Genomic DNA, 13,785 nt, shown 5'->3' on the forward strand with positions numbered 1-13,785 from the left:
GCAGCCTAGCTTTGTTTTCTCGTCTTACTACTGTTAATACCTGGGGAGTGGTGGCCATCAGGGACCCACTGAGGCGATACGTGTTAACAACAGCTTCTACTTTTGTGCCTGAATCTTTGGAGGTACTCTTAATTTGACTTAACTTCTATTTGAAACAGAATGAATTTTTTTTGCAAGTCTGCAGCATATCCTGTAGTCTCAAATTCCCATGTTCAATCAGCACGGAGTCAATTTCTTTTTTTTTTTTAAAAGATGGTCATGAAAAAAAAAATTGTATCGTGACAGTACCGTTTTTGCAGAATTGTACTGAGAGTAAATTGTTGCGATGTTCACCTGGGGCACGTCACGCATCAGTTTGTTGACTTGCATGAATCGGTGAAGAGTTTTTACTCAGCATGCATGTGCTGTTCATCATCTTCCACTGAATGTTAAAGACTCACAGAGTGAGATCGCTTACACACTTATGATCAATTGGCTTCCAACTGTTCGGTTCTCCTTTTCAAGTAAAGTTTTTGCCAGGTAAGCGAGAAAAAAATAAAATAAATATTCACTAATTGTTCAACAGGGGTGGTAAAAACTTGTTCAACCAAATTCCTCCCCCAGAAAAGATTCAAGGCTCAGGGAGCTTGCTTCATCACTTTTGTTTGACCTACATATTAAAACAAAAATAACAGTGTGCCTACTTGATGTTTTAAATTCATTGCATCTTTCTTTCACCAAGGTAAATATTTTAACATCCTGCTGGAGTTGAGGTCAAAAGATTGCGGTTGGTGAGTTTTGTTTGAGAGTCCCTCCCTGCTTTTACTTCTCCCCACAAAAGTGCCTGAGCCTGATTGTTTTCTTCAGCTGAGGTAATTCAGGTGCACTAGCCTGAAGCTTCTCTGACTTGTTTATTAGTTATTCATTTCCATCAGCCTGATCTGCCGTGGGCCATGTGCTCTGCAACACGCTCCTTGCTCAGGTGTTCACAAACGCTGGATCAACCACTTGATGCCCGGGAGCACAGAATCTCTTTCTGACTATTATTAGAATAGAGTGGAAAAAAATGAGAAATGCATAATTGTATTCACCTTTTTTTTATTTGAGTATTCTAACCATCTTGACATGGGGTAGTAAAATTTATTTATTTATTTATTTTATTCTTTTAGTATTTTATAGTTTTTATTTTACTTTTTCAAATAGTCATGCACTTATTTATCATCTTCTCATGTCTTATATTTATTTTGAAGTGTGGAGTGTTATTATCAAGGGAGTCATTTCAGAACACTCTTAAAGACCTTCGCTTGTGACACATTTGTGTAATTTCCAAGAAGTGCGAAATATTCTTGCTCACCATCCACACAGGAAGGTTTGTTGCGTGTTGTTCCTGCCACTTTTCCCGGTAAACAGGAGCACTTGACGGTCTGAGAGCGTTCCTCGATGCGATTCTTGTTACAGCATCTGTGGGCTGCGATCACCTCACACGTACCGCCCTCTGTGGGAAAAAAAAAATGGACAACAAATAAACAATTACACCTTGTTATAAAATAAAATAAAAACATGCCACCAAAATGTAATCATACTGCTGCACTGAAATCTCAGAGGTTGACTAGCAGACTGTAACATTAACTCCAAGCCATGGGTGACATCACTCAGCGTGAAGGCAGTACAATAGTATGCTGGCTGATAAAGGAGAATGTCAAAAAATATATTGTGAGAAGAAAAGGGGATTTCTGCCAATGGGGGTTCTGGGTCAAAATAACAATACAAGGCGGATCGCCCCATGGGAAGGACTGATGGAGGTGAGGGACATCCTGGAAGAAGTGAGAGAGCGCTAGAGGACGAGGTGTGTCAGCCTGCCAGGTAGCGACCATGCCAGTGAGTAATGAGGGAGCCACTGGAAGTGCCCCCTTCACACAATTATAAAGCGACGGGCTAATGCGGCCGGCGGAGCTGCGGGAGAGAGGCCCTCCATCAATGCACTCCCCTTTCCTTGCGCCCCGGGAAAAACTCTTTATCTTTTCTTGACAGCCACTGCAACAGACACCTGCGTCCAACAATTAAAGTGGAAGCCATCCCAGGATAGGAGAAGAAAAGAGGGAAGAATAACAGGATCTTACATGTGCCCTCTGCGAGCTACAGACTGAGACGCATACAGATTAGGGGAAGGTCAACAAACAGCAGAAACCAAAATGTTTGTATCTTACTCGCTCTTGCAGTGAAAAGATCCATTTATACTCTACAACAAGCAGTGTGTGTTTTTTGGGGGGGCTGAAATTGCCTCTTCAAATGTTTGAGAGGAATTACACAAGTCGGCTGAGGTTTTTTTCCCTCCTATTTCCATCAATGTCTTGTGTGGTCAGACCAAAGGCCGTTGAATCTTGGATTACGAGGCAAACATTTGCAGTCGCGCTGGACTGCTGGCTGCGTCATGCACTATTAATGCACCTCTCTCAATGCTTGTTGGGCATTTTCGAGCAGGACAAGGCACAACACGGACTCTTAAAATAGAAGAGGGACAAAAAAAACTCCCATGAGTGTGCTAAAGCCCCAAAGCCCGTCATGTGGTGGCTTGTTGAATATTTTGCTGGTAGCCCTTTGACCTGCGTGCTCACTTTTCAGTCAAAGCTGAGTAAACGGGGAGTTTACGTTGCATCACAACCGCCGCAAAAAAACTTTCGAGGGATGCTTTGCTGATTAGCGCCACACACACACGTGTAGGCAACGGACAACAGACATCCCTTATTCCCCAATCAATTAAATTCTCTTTACATTCGCGCTGTTGTCATTCGTGACACATTCTGACCTGTAAATGTCACACAAGGACATTTGTTGTTCATTAAAATGTTTTCTCTTGACTAATATTAAAGAATACATCTGAGCAGCAAATCAACACGCCGTTGGGGGACTTTGGAGAATTCCATGTACCGTATTTTCCGGCCTATAAGGCGCACCGGACTATAAGGCGCACCTTCAATGAATGGCCCATTTAAAAACTTTATCCTTATATAAGGCGCACCGGACTATAAGGCGCACCATTAATGCATCATGTGAGATTTTTAATCCAAATCAAATCATTCTCCATTTTATCTTTTTTATTTCAACTTCAGACGGAACAAATTACTTTATAATCATAAAATAATGATCCATAGTCTTTTTGAGTCATGATTCATAGTCTTCAGCGGGCCACTTATGATTGATTTCATGACACAATGCTTTGGGCCAGTTTAAATTTAGGAATTTGGTCCATATATAAGGCGCACCGGACTATAAGGCGCACTGTTGGTTTTTGAGAAAATTTTTGGTTTTTAGGTGCGCCTTATAGGGCGGAAAATACGGTAATAACGAATTAAAGAAGTAAGCATTAGGACAGAAATCAATTAAAATTGTTTTAATCAATTCCAAAGCGCCACATATATTATGGGGGAGGCTGAAGTAGGAGTGGTAGCGTTGATTTTTTTGTTGAAAGAGTGACTACTAAACTTTAAGATTTTACTGCGTTTATTGAGTTATGGGAAATGTTTTTATCGAATCTCACCAGCACCAACATGCTGTACAATCTGATGAGATCTAATCAAACGTTTTAACTTTACAGATCTGTTGACTTGTGAATGACCCTAATAGGAAAGTTAAAAAGAAAGATCATGTTTATTTTTGTCTTATCTTGTTAAACACTATTGTTGTTGAGCTGCAGCTGTTTGATGCTCATTGGTTTGGTTATTTGACAGCCTGTGACATCATTTGAATTATTATTTTTTTTATTCTGCTGCTTACTGTTCAGCGCTAATTGCTCGCTGTTTAGGCTGTCGGGCCACGTGAGTGCGTGTACTGTGATGGATGCTGTCCTCTGAGCCTATGAGACAGCAAAAGGGGTTAAGCCAACCTGTTAAGATGGAGTGGGTGGCTTTGCACTCCAGACTTTACTGAGGGGAAGTGAAGGGCATCGATAGGGCCATTGGCTGGTCATTTTTCTCTCGGTGGCCCTCAGTGACAGCAGCCATTGAATGACTGGATGAGGTGATTATGTTTAAGAAGATCAATGCCTCATTGTTTTCTGCTTAGTCCAACAGCCAATTAAAAGCTGTTAATGAGAAAAGCTTGTAAATCTTGGAAGCGGGTGTCGGAGAGGAAGAGCAATCGGTCATGTCATGAATTTTTTGTATTAAAAAAATTGTTGCGGAAAGAGGTGATGTGCAAATAGAAATAATCCAGTATCATCGTTGAAGAGACTACTCCAAATTAGCAGCGTTTAAAAATGATGGTTTTGCATTCGTCACAGGGTAAAAGTAAAAAAAAAAAAATGTTTACCATCTAATTTTCGAAAGTGCTCGAAAAAGGAATTCAGAATAATTGGCATCAGAATCAACAATATGTTCCGTGGCCAAGAGCTCAGCAGCTAGCATTTTTCTGCCATCTTCGTTTCTTCACAGCTTTTATCACTCAGTTATCAAAATATTAACATACTGTATAGCCAAGGGAATAAACAGAGCAGTGAGGAAAACTGCAGACCCCCAAGAACTAATTTTAAACAACTTAATTGGTGTGCACTCATGTGAAAATGAAACTATTCCACCTGCAAGCTGAGTTTCTTGTTTTTGTTTTTCAAACCGTGCAGATGCTGCTTCAAACATCAAGCTTGTGTTTTGCTTGAATGGCCTTTGTAATTCCATCTGCATCACTACTATATATATGTCTATATATACACACATTATATATATACACTGTATACACACACATATATAGGCATATATCCGCGTGTGTGTGTGTGTTTGTCTACGTATGTAATTCAATCAAACGTGCTTAAACTAAATTGCCAAACGCGGCTGAGTCCACCCACTCCAAGTTATATCCGAATTATTTATTGTGAAGCCACAGCAGCCACTTACTTCGTTATCGTGCAATGGGTGCAAAGTTTGCATCAGGGGGCAGAATCGGTGCCGCATACAAAATGAGCGCTGAAAATGATGTGCTGGTAAACTTAGAGTTCCCAACAGGGAAGAAAATAAAGATGCGATGAAATGTGTACCAAAAAGGGCAATTAAAGTTCAGTATTATTGTACTGGTTTACAATTTTAAATATACATTATATAAGTAAGGAGGGGGGGGGGGGAGAAAAGATCCATCGGGAGAGATGAATCAGTGGTTCTGTGCCAGTGGTCCCGCTGCACATATGTTTAATGATGCGCATAAGAATTTATCTTTTCATTACTTGGTTGGAACTTCAAGAGCACTCCCCCCCGATTACTTAGGATAATGTTTAAACATGCTACAAAGCTTTGCTGAGTCTATTCCAAATGAGGACCTTGCAGGCAGTGCCAGAAAACAACTTTTCATGTTCCTCCTCTTGGCAGCTGTTACGAATGTATATTTTATCAGGAATTACACAATCCTCATTTAGAGATGCCGACTTGTGTAACAGCAGCAGTTAAAATGGATCGTGTAGGAAGATAAATCCCTGGGAGGAGTAGAAATAGACCACCGTGGATATTTCAGATTTATCTGTGCTTCTATGATGTTTGACACTCATCTCTTCTGAAATTATGTAAAAGGGGGGTTTAAAGAATGTATATGACATTTCGGTGTTGAAGGCCAGCTACTGCTATTTCCGTGTATGCTAATTGTACTCCAGATATAGCAGATAGAAACGCAAATCGCATTGACCGGTGAGGATATTTCAATTTGCAACTACTGGTGCATCACATTAAAACTATTCAAATTGTTCTCAGGGAGGAAGGATGATTAATTATTGACAACAATTCTGGTAGTATAAGAATAATCAAAGTTGTCTCGACTTTAAACTCGCTAAAAGCAGGTATAAGTTGTGGCGCAGGTGGTGTGACATGATTTTGGTGGATTCGGGTCTACAGGAAGTGCAAGTCAGAGAGACGAGGAGTCCGTTGAGTCATGAAGATTTGAGACGTAACATCCTTTAAGGATTTTTCTTTTTTCTTTTTTATGTTTTGTTTTGTTCAATGGAAACATCAAAATTCGCTCCAGTTTATTGAGTAGGCAAATAATTAGGCAGAAGTAACACTGGAAATGATTGTGCGGAAGTCTTTTACAGGTAATTTGATTAGTATGAATAAGAGATGTAAGGCCACGTGGACCACAGCCCAAGTCGATTCTTAATCACCTGTATGGGCTTCCTCTTGCGGGCCAATGTGACTCCATTGCTCACATCTTTATGGTTATTAAAGTTAACGATTGCAGCGTGCCTCATTTACCAAAGCTCTATCAATACCAGTTCAGCACCATGAAATTACCCCAGTCCGGAGGGAACAGCGTGACAAAGCGGATTAAGAAGGGCTCTGTAATACCCCGGCATATATAACACTCTGTGTCATGGACTCATTCAGGCCCATGGCAAGTGGACCCACTGCCAAGATCAAGTCTTGTGAATGACAGACACGTGGTGGTACTCACAGTTCAAATGTTAATTCTAACTTTTATTACATTTGTGGTGATTTAGAAAAGTAGCTGGCAGACATACAAAAACAAGTCACTACTTTGGAGAAAACACATTAAAAGTTCTCTGAAGCTACTCCCCCCCCCCCCCCACACACACACAAAAGGAAAAAGATGGTGATTATAGTTAATATATGCAGGATGTAACCTAGTTCGATGGTCTTCAGGTGTACAGATATTCTTGTACGAGCGTGGCAGTTATACTATGTTGCATATTCAAGATGAAGCTGCAGGAAAGAGCGAAAACTTGCACACGACAGGAAGCTGAAGCAAGAAATAGTGTCGGACTAAATCATTTGAAACAATGTCACATCAATGATATAACGTGGCAAATGCTTTGATGAATTCATTTCAACCCTCTCTCACTCCATTATGTCGTCACAATAGCACACAAACATTTGTATGCCAAATGTACAAGCGGGCGCCTCCACATCTTTATGCTTTAATGCACCCCATCGTCTGGTTGGCATGGCCTGAACTCTAGCCAACGTCCATATGACACAGGTCACTGCGCACTGTAAAAGAGCGCTGGATGGCGAAATGAGCAGCTAAATTGCCCATTTGAAAGAACCCAAACTGCCCGTTTGAATGACGCCATTGAATACCCTTTAGAAATTGGCATTGTGTTGAAGAAAACTGCTCCAATACCATGCTTAATTCGTTATTCCATTTCCACCAAAAGGTGGACGTGCTGAAAGTTTTTCAAAAGAGTCGCAAATAAAGTTCTAACAAGATATTTGATAGTTTGCTGTGATGCAGACTTTGCTATTATCAGACATTTATGACCCCCATGTCTTTGGGGGGGGGGGTGTTTCCTTTTTCCAAAACGAGATTCTAGCAACAGGGGAGGTCATAAAGTCCACCGTGCCATCCACTGTAAATTTGGAATACTGGGCTGTAAAAATAAAAACTGACATGACTGGAATATTTACTGGGGGGAGGGGGTGAAGCAAGCGCAAATAAGTATTGACATACAGATGATGGTCACGACTATTACAACGGCTCTAAAAGTGAGACATTTAGGATCGGACGAGGTGGATTACGACATTGAGTATTGTGAATAATGCATCGGCTGACAACTATCATTACATACGTATAGTATCACACATTAAAAATGTATGCAGAGCTGTTGTACAATTTACTGCACAGAGCGTGTGCTATAGCCAATATACGCTAAAATAAAGTGGTACACAGATGAATTCCATTCTGTGAATGTCATTATACTCACGTTGGGTGGCATTTGCTAACAATGCATGCACTCAATTAGTGAAGCACACATCTGTGAAAAAAAACTACTCGCTCTGTCCACTCTAAAATGCTGTGGGCGTGGCCGGTGAAAACAGATGTTAAAAAATATTACTACTCTAAATAGCAGTGTGAAAATCGGGTTTGGAGGCCTCACCGCAAATAATGAGGGGAGGGGTGAGGAGGTGGGTTGGTTAGAAACAATTTAATGCAACAACTTGGCAACTACACATTTGTACATTATATTAATATTTATAAAAAATATAATACCGTATTTTCCGGACTATAAGGCGCCCCTAAAAACCTAACATTTTACTTTTAGGTACGAGAGTTGGCTCACTGGCCCGAAATACTGCACATGGCCTCAACATCTTCCCTCTACGAAACTCTCCACAGTCCAGTAGCTCTCTCTCTCTTTCTCTCTATTTGCGGGAGTGTCCGAGCAAATGGAGACAGGTGTGCCGAGCCACATTTGCTCCATTTGCACCTCATCACCATAATCAAATTGCCCACAAACCTGCCACAACCGTTCTCCATTGTAGCTTCTTCATACTTCCTCGGCCCACTATTTCAATTTGCCGTTTGGCTTCCGCCTGTTTGTTGCTTCTTCAATCCGAATCATGGCTCGGCTCCAGTTTCATTGTTCCGACATATCATCAAGACAAGTAGTGTGAGAACCTTCCACTTGTGCCTTGATTATCTGTCCACTCAAGCATCCCCATGTGATTGCAAGTCCATTTGGTTTCTGGCCACCAGTGTGTCAAGACTACAAAAAGCTGACACTTCTTGCACACGTTGCTCTTTTCTCTTCTTCCAAACAGCTCACTTTCCCCCTTATTAACATGGATATTGGCTTTTCAATGATGCATTCATGAGCAGATATGGTATCGATCACTTTACTGAAGGCTCTCTTCCGCAAGATGATCAGTCCAAGTGAGAGATCGAAAAATTTGTGAGCCAAACACGGAGAAGTGGTCGTGTCAAATGTGACATTTCCAGAGCGACCTTGTTCTTGGTTGCGGCAAGGACAGGTGAATGCTGACTGAGGGGGGGGGGAAAAAAGAGAAGGCCTAGGAAACCATAATGAATAGATGGAATATCCTCAGAGTGAAGGATACTCTTGATTATTGATTGCCAACGTGAATCCTTCTAACCACAACACGGCTTGTACGTCGGTCCGAATAGTAATGTTCTGTAAAGCGTTTTGTTGCCGCTACAGGTCTCGTGAAAGCGCCATATAAATAAAGACGTATTGCGTTGTAAATAGAATTCTGCGGTCCTATTGGGATCTGGAATGGAAGCTATTGAGAGTACAGCAATGTACAACTGCTTAACCGCGAGCTAGTTGACATCGGACAATGATAATCTATTTTGATATTGTATGTCACAGTGTGCTGGAATTGTTTCTCTACCTGTGGGAAAGAACCATGGCTATGACAAATGACGTTAATAGAGACGAGTTGGGGCCGAGTTGCTACGCAGTGTTATGGTCTGTGAATGGGTTGTATTACCAAGATTGGAGAAAGGTGTAAAAAAAAAAAAAAAGGGAAATCAGCTCACTCACATTGATATCCATCAAAATATAAAACAGTCAGTCAGTATCATTAATGTCGGCTTGATAAGCTTTTAAGCGGGAGATAATATCTCGATGCGGTAACACGAGAGTCTCTGTCTCATCTCTTTCAATTGAGGCTACAATAGAGAAAAATGAGGCTGCTCCATTGCTTGCACCACAAGAATGTGCGAGAGGATTCATTCAAGGGATGATTGATGACTTTATCATCACAAAGAATCCATCTCACATCCCAACAGACGTGACAAAGACAATGACATTTCCTCCCCTATGAGGTTGCACTTTTGGTTGAGTTTTTCATGCTTCATTCTGGGTTGTGAAGAATTTTCAATGAAACTATTATTTCAAAGTAGTTACTTTCATCTTTATATGAAAACATAAGAAAAGGGACTTATGACTAATTATTGAATAAGAGCCCAACTGAAATATTGACAGATTTTGTACTTTTAATTTGAGAACCAAAAAGTTACAATTAAATAAAAACCTGGATCTTGCTCCTACACACTTGTAAATTCAATCAATGCCAGCAGGGTGGACTGGGAAATAATACGGCTGAACGTCAAAGCGGGCTTGAACTTGAATGCCAAGAGAGAGTCGAGAAGGGTCGAGCAAGAGCGTACAAGTAAAATCAATCTCTTATTGACTGGGTTAATATTTCATCATCAAAAAAATATGTTTGTATTCAATTTTCAAAGCAAGCATAACCTTCTACTTTTTATTCACCGATTGTACCGTTTTTGTTAAGCATCACCTCCATACAGTGCATCAAATTCGAAAAAGATACACTTGAACCAATAAAGTGCCAAAAGCAGCAGGGTATACATTTTTACTTTGTCAAAGTTGTTTGCGACTTCATTTCACTGTTCAGTGCCAGTGAGGTGCTGCTGCTTACATTCCGAACGGCGATTGGGAGATAAGTGATTGTCTCATGACAAGCAGACAGCCTGTCTAGACGGGCAATGAAGAGCACCGGGTCTCCTTCCATAGTTGTCTGCCCGACCTCATCCATCCATCCATCCATCCATTGCATTTATGGGCATGGACGGGTGCATGCTCCTAGATGGTGACTAAAAGTTGTCTTGACATTTTTTTATTTTCCTCACACATTTTTTTTCATAACTCCGTAATGAGGTCATTTGTACATTAATGTTCACTTTATTACCCAAACACCTATGGACTCGAAATAGAATACTTTGTTATGACATTATTGCAAGCTGCTTCACACTTACAAATCAAACAGAGATGCACGCAAGGCTCGGCAACAGATGGCTGCTCAGAGAAGAAAATCCAAGGTAGCTCCCTTTTGACATTCTTATCTAACGTATGACTTCTGGGTACTTATAGTTCATTCCATTCCTGTTTTCACAATAGAGAACAATTCATATGAATGAATTCCTGAGAAGTAGAGGCAAAAGTAGATTTGCCTGCTTTGCTTTTGGGTTTAAGTTAGTGAATAACTTTCACTTTTGGCATGTGGCCTTTTTGGACTCATTTGTTGTTGAAATTGGCAATGCACGATGAGTTTGGCCCTTGGTTTGTATCAGCTTGAAGTCTTGGATCAAGCAAATAAACAGGGTGAGACAAAAAGTATTGAAGGCGCTACAACTTTCTGTTGATGTGGGAATAAAGGTTTAGAAAAAAAAAAAAGAGGTTGAAATGAAGTTTGTGATGTAATTGGGTTTCGTAAAAACTCAGACTTGAGGTTTGTAAGTTACTAAACTGCAAGTACCTCCTCTGGCTATCAACTTTGAAATACTGTATGTATAGTAAACATTACAGATGAGATACGTTAACATTTTTACACTTGTCAGTTTATCGACACCAAATTTATAGTTTTAAAACTGAATTGTAGTCAGCTTTGTTGTATTCCTGATTGAGTTGGAAGTTTTAGCTTTACAAAACAAAGAAAACGGTTAAATAATGAAAAATTCTCAGATGTAGCCAAAAGATAAAAAAGATGAAAGGACTCAAAGATGATTGCTATATAAGACTGATGAAAAAGGATGTCCATCATTGAGCTTGACAAAATGTTTTCTTTAACTGAAACCCAACATCCTTTCCTTCAAAAGAATGAGCCACTCGTTGGCCTTTACAATGCCTTCCTAATGCTCTTGGATTTCTATTTGATAATTCTCTTTTCAGAGATAAACAACAGAGCATGGGGATCCCCCGTGCTGTTCGCCAGCATGGCGGAGGATTTGTTACCAACCATTGTAAAGTATCTCATCAAAGCGGAAAAAAACTGTCACTCAAAAAGTAAAAACGGAAAGTTATGAAAGTATTGATGCTGAGCCGTGCAAAACAGAATGATAATAATGGCTAATTTGCAAACAACGAAATCACATGAGGTTACAAAATATTGTTTCTCTCCCTCCCTACACAGAATACAAAACCTTGTTTATTTTATTACCGGTGCTACTTATTACTTTGTGTTCAAATTAAATAGCTCATTTTTTGTTCATTTTGCCCAATAGTTTATGAGAATATATTTTGTAATCGTAAAAAACAACATGATGATTTTGGCCATTTCGAACAGTGGGTGGCGGCGAGCAACACCGACATTTTCCCGATCAAACAACTTTTTTTTCTCAATCTTAATGAATCAGTCAGAATGAAGGCTCGCAACAGCCAACTGTCACCATGATGAATTCCTTCATTTCTTGTAATAAGCCGGCTGGAAGTGATTTATCGGCGGTGCGCAGGAGACACTCTATACCGTGGTGGACAGAGGCAGGAAACATCAAATGAAACATAATATGTCACCAAAGTATTTCCTGTGCACTCGGTAAATAAATATCAACCGTGGGCGTCAGTCGCAAATCCCGTCCATCACAATAGATTCCGCTAAATCTCTCGTTAAGGCATTGCGCGGTTCCGAAGCTAATGGGGAGCCGGACCCCAATCCCCCTCGCATCTCTCGATAAGCTACGTTTGGCGTTGAATTATGCACTGAGCTTGTTTTGTGGGCCCGTACTCTCGACTACATACATCACACAATGAGACAAAGATAAGTGAGATAACGCTATTGATCGCCTTTACTCTGCCCTCTGTTGCGACTAAGATTAACGGCTGTTTTTTTTTTCTATTTCTTTTTTTACCGTTGATTACATTGGTTGAAAATTTAAAGGCCGCTCACAGTCTTGATCTATCAGCCAGTGTTGGGTGGTAATTTATAATTGTAAAGGTAAAGACAGGATAACGGCGGAGAGAATTAATTGGACGTGTGACATTAACTATGTAAGTGATGACGACATTAATTTATGACATGATGAGCGCATTTAAAGGGCAGCTAAAAAGTAACTTTAACTACGTGCTTCATCTTCTTTTGTGTGCGCTGGTGATGTCTTTAGTTGATACTTAAAAATATCTGGTGACATTTCAGTCCCAAGCCTAACTACGCAAAATTTAGAATAAAAAAATATTGTGAATATTGTACAAAATGTGAGTACAAATTTTTAAATTTTGAATTTCATACAGTGGAGGTAGATTGAATATATTTATTTGTTGGTCCAGGTGTTTCAATAAACCCGTTTAACAGCTCTGGAAAGAAAACCAAAAAACGTATCTTCATTCAAAGCGTAAGCCAAGATCCTTGAATTACTCCCTGAAGAGCATTTCTGGCCTTGTCCTCATTATTTCCACCTCTACGGTTCTTCTAATAATTAACTGAAAATAAATGAGATAATCCTTGTATTTATGGGCTGTGGAAATCAAAAGGTGATGTTGGTGAGTGCTCTTTAATGACTTAGGAAAGGTGATGATTAAAAGGCGGTCTACCGTGTGTGCGCGCACGCACGTGCGAGTGCACGTCTGGGTTATAACTTGGAAGAATATATCCAGAGTAGCCATCTTAATATGCATCTGAGGTCTCGTCTGAGTTCAAAGGTCACCATTTAATTATACCGCAGCAAACACTTAATCATGGTGGCGTTGGCGAGCTCACCTTGAAAAAGGACGACTTGGAGACTGGCAGACGGAACGCTCTCTGACCTTTTCTAGCTTGTTTTTTGCCTTCTTCTTTTTTTTTTAAGCTTGTGTGTTTATGACCCCCGGTTAAGATGTGGAATCTCAATTTCAATGAGACTATTAGCAAACATTCTCAGAGAAATAGCTTTGTCTGTTTTCCTTACAGTGTGACTTCGGCATTTGGGAGTGATCGACAAGTACTCGGTATAGACCGAACGGGGTCACAACACAGCTAGGCGGCTATTGCGTAAGTCATTATTCAAAATATAATTTTCACTTCAGGAGGTCTACCGCTGTGTTGTTACATTTTCTATCAAATTGTCCAATGTTTCAATTGGGGACTCATCAGATTTAAACTGTGATAAATTGCACTTTCAACCTCAGCTCAGCTGGATGGTTGAGCGTTGTGGCAAAACTATTGTTAAAAGACTTGAAATGCAAAGCTTAATGCCGCGCTGAACTTATGAAAAGTTGAAGCATTATGAGCATTATGCAAAATCTCTTATTTGCTGTCACCTCAAATCATCTCAGAGCGCCAGCCAATCGTCCCGAGCACG

The 13,785-nt window shown here is 40.3% G+C and overlaps 1 protein-coding gene across 2 annotated transcripts in view; it reads right to left on the minus strand.

Moving 5' to 3' along the window:
• Positions 1–13,785, minus strand: part of LOC133162640 (chemokine-like protein TAFA-1) — a 108,193-nt gene that overhangs the window by 49,087 nt on the left and 45,321 nt on the right. For both annotated transcript variants that reach the window (XM_061291978.1, XM_061291979.1), the window contains exon 3: positions 1,334–1,474. In XM_061291978.1, the coding sequence (XP_061147962.1) occupies positions 1,334–1,474 (141 nt within the window). The remainder of the gene's footprint in view (positions 1–1,333; positions 1,475–13,785) is intronic.

Source organism: Syngnathus typhle, linkage group LG11, assembly GCF_033458585.1.
Source record: "Syngnathus typhle isolate RoL2023-S1 ecotype Sweden linkage group LG11, RoL_Styp_1.0, whole genome shotgun sequence".
Taxonomy (NCBI): domain Eukaryota; kingdom Metazoa; phylum Chordata; class Actinopteri; order Syngnathiformes; family Syngnathidae; genus Syngnathus; species Syngnathus typhle.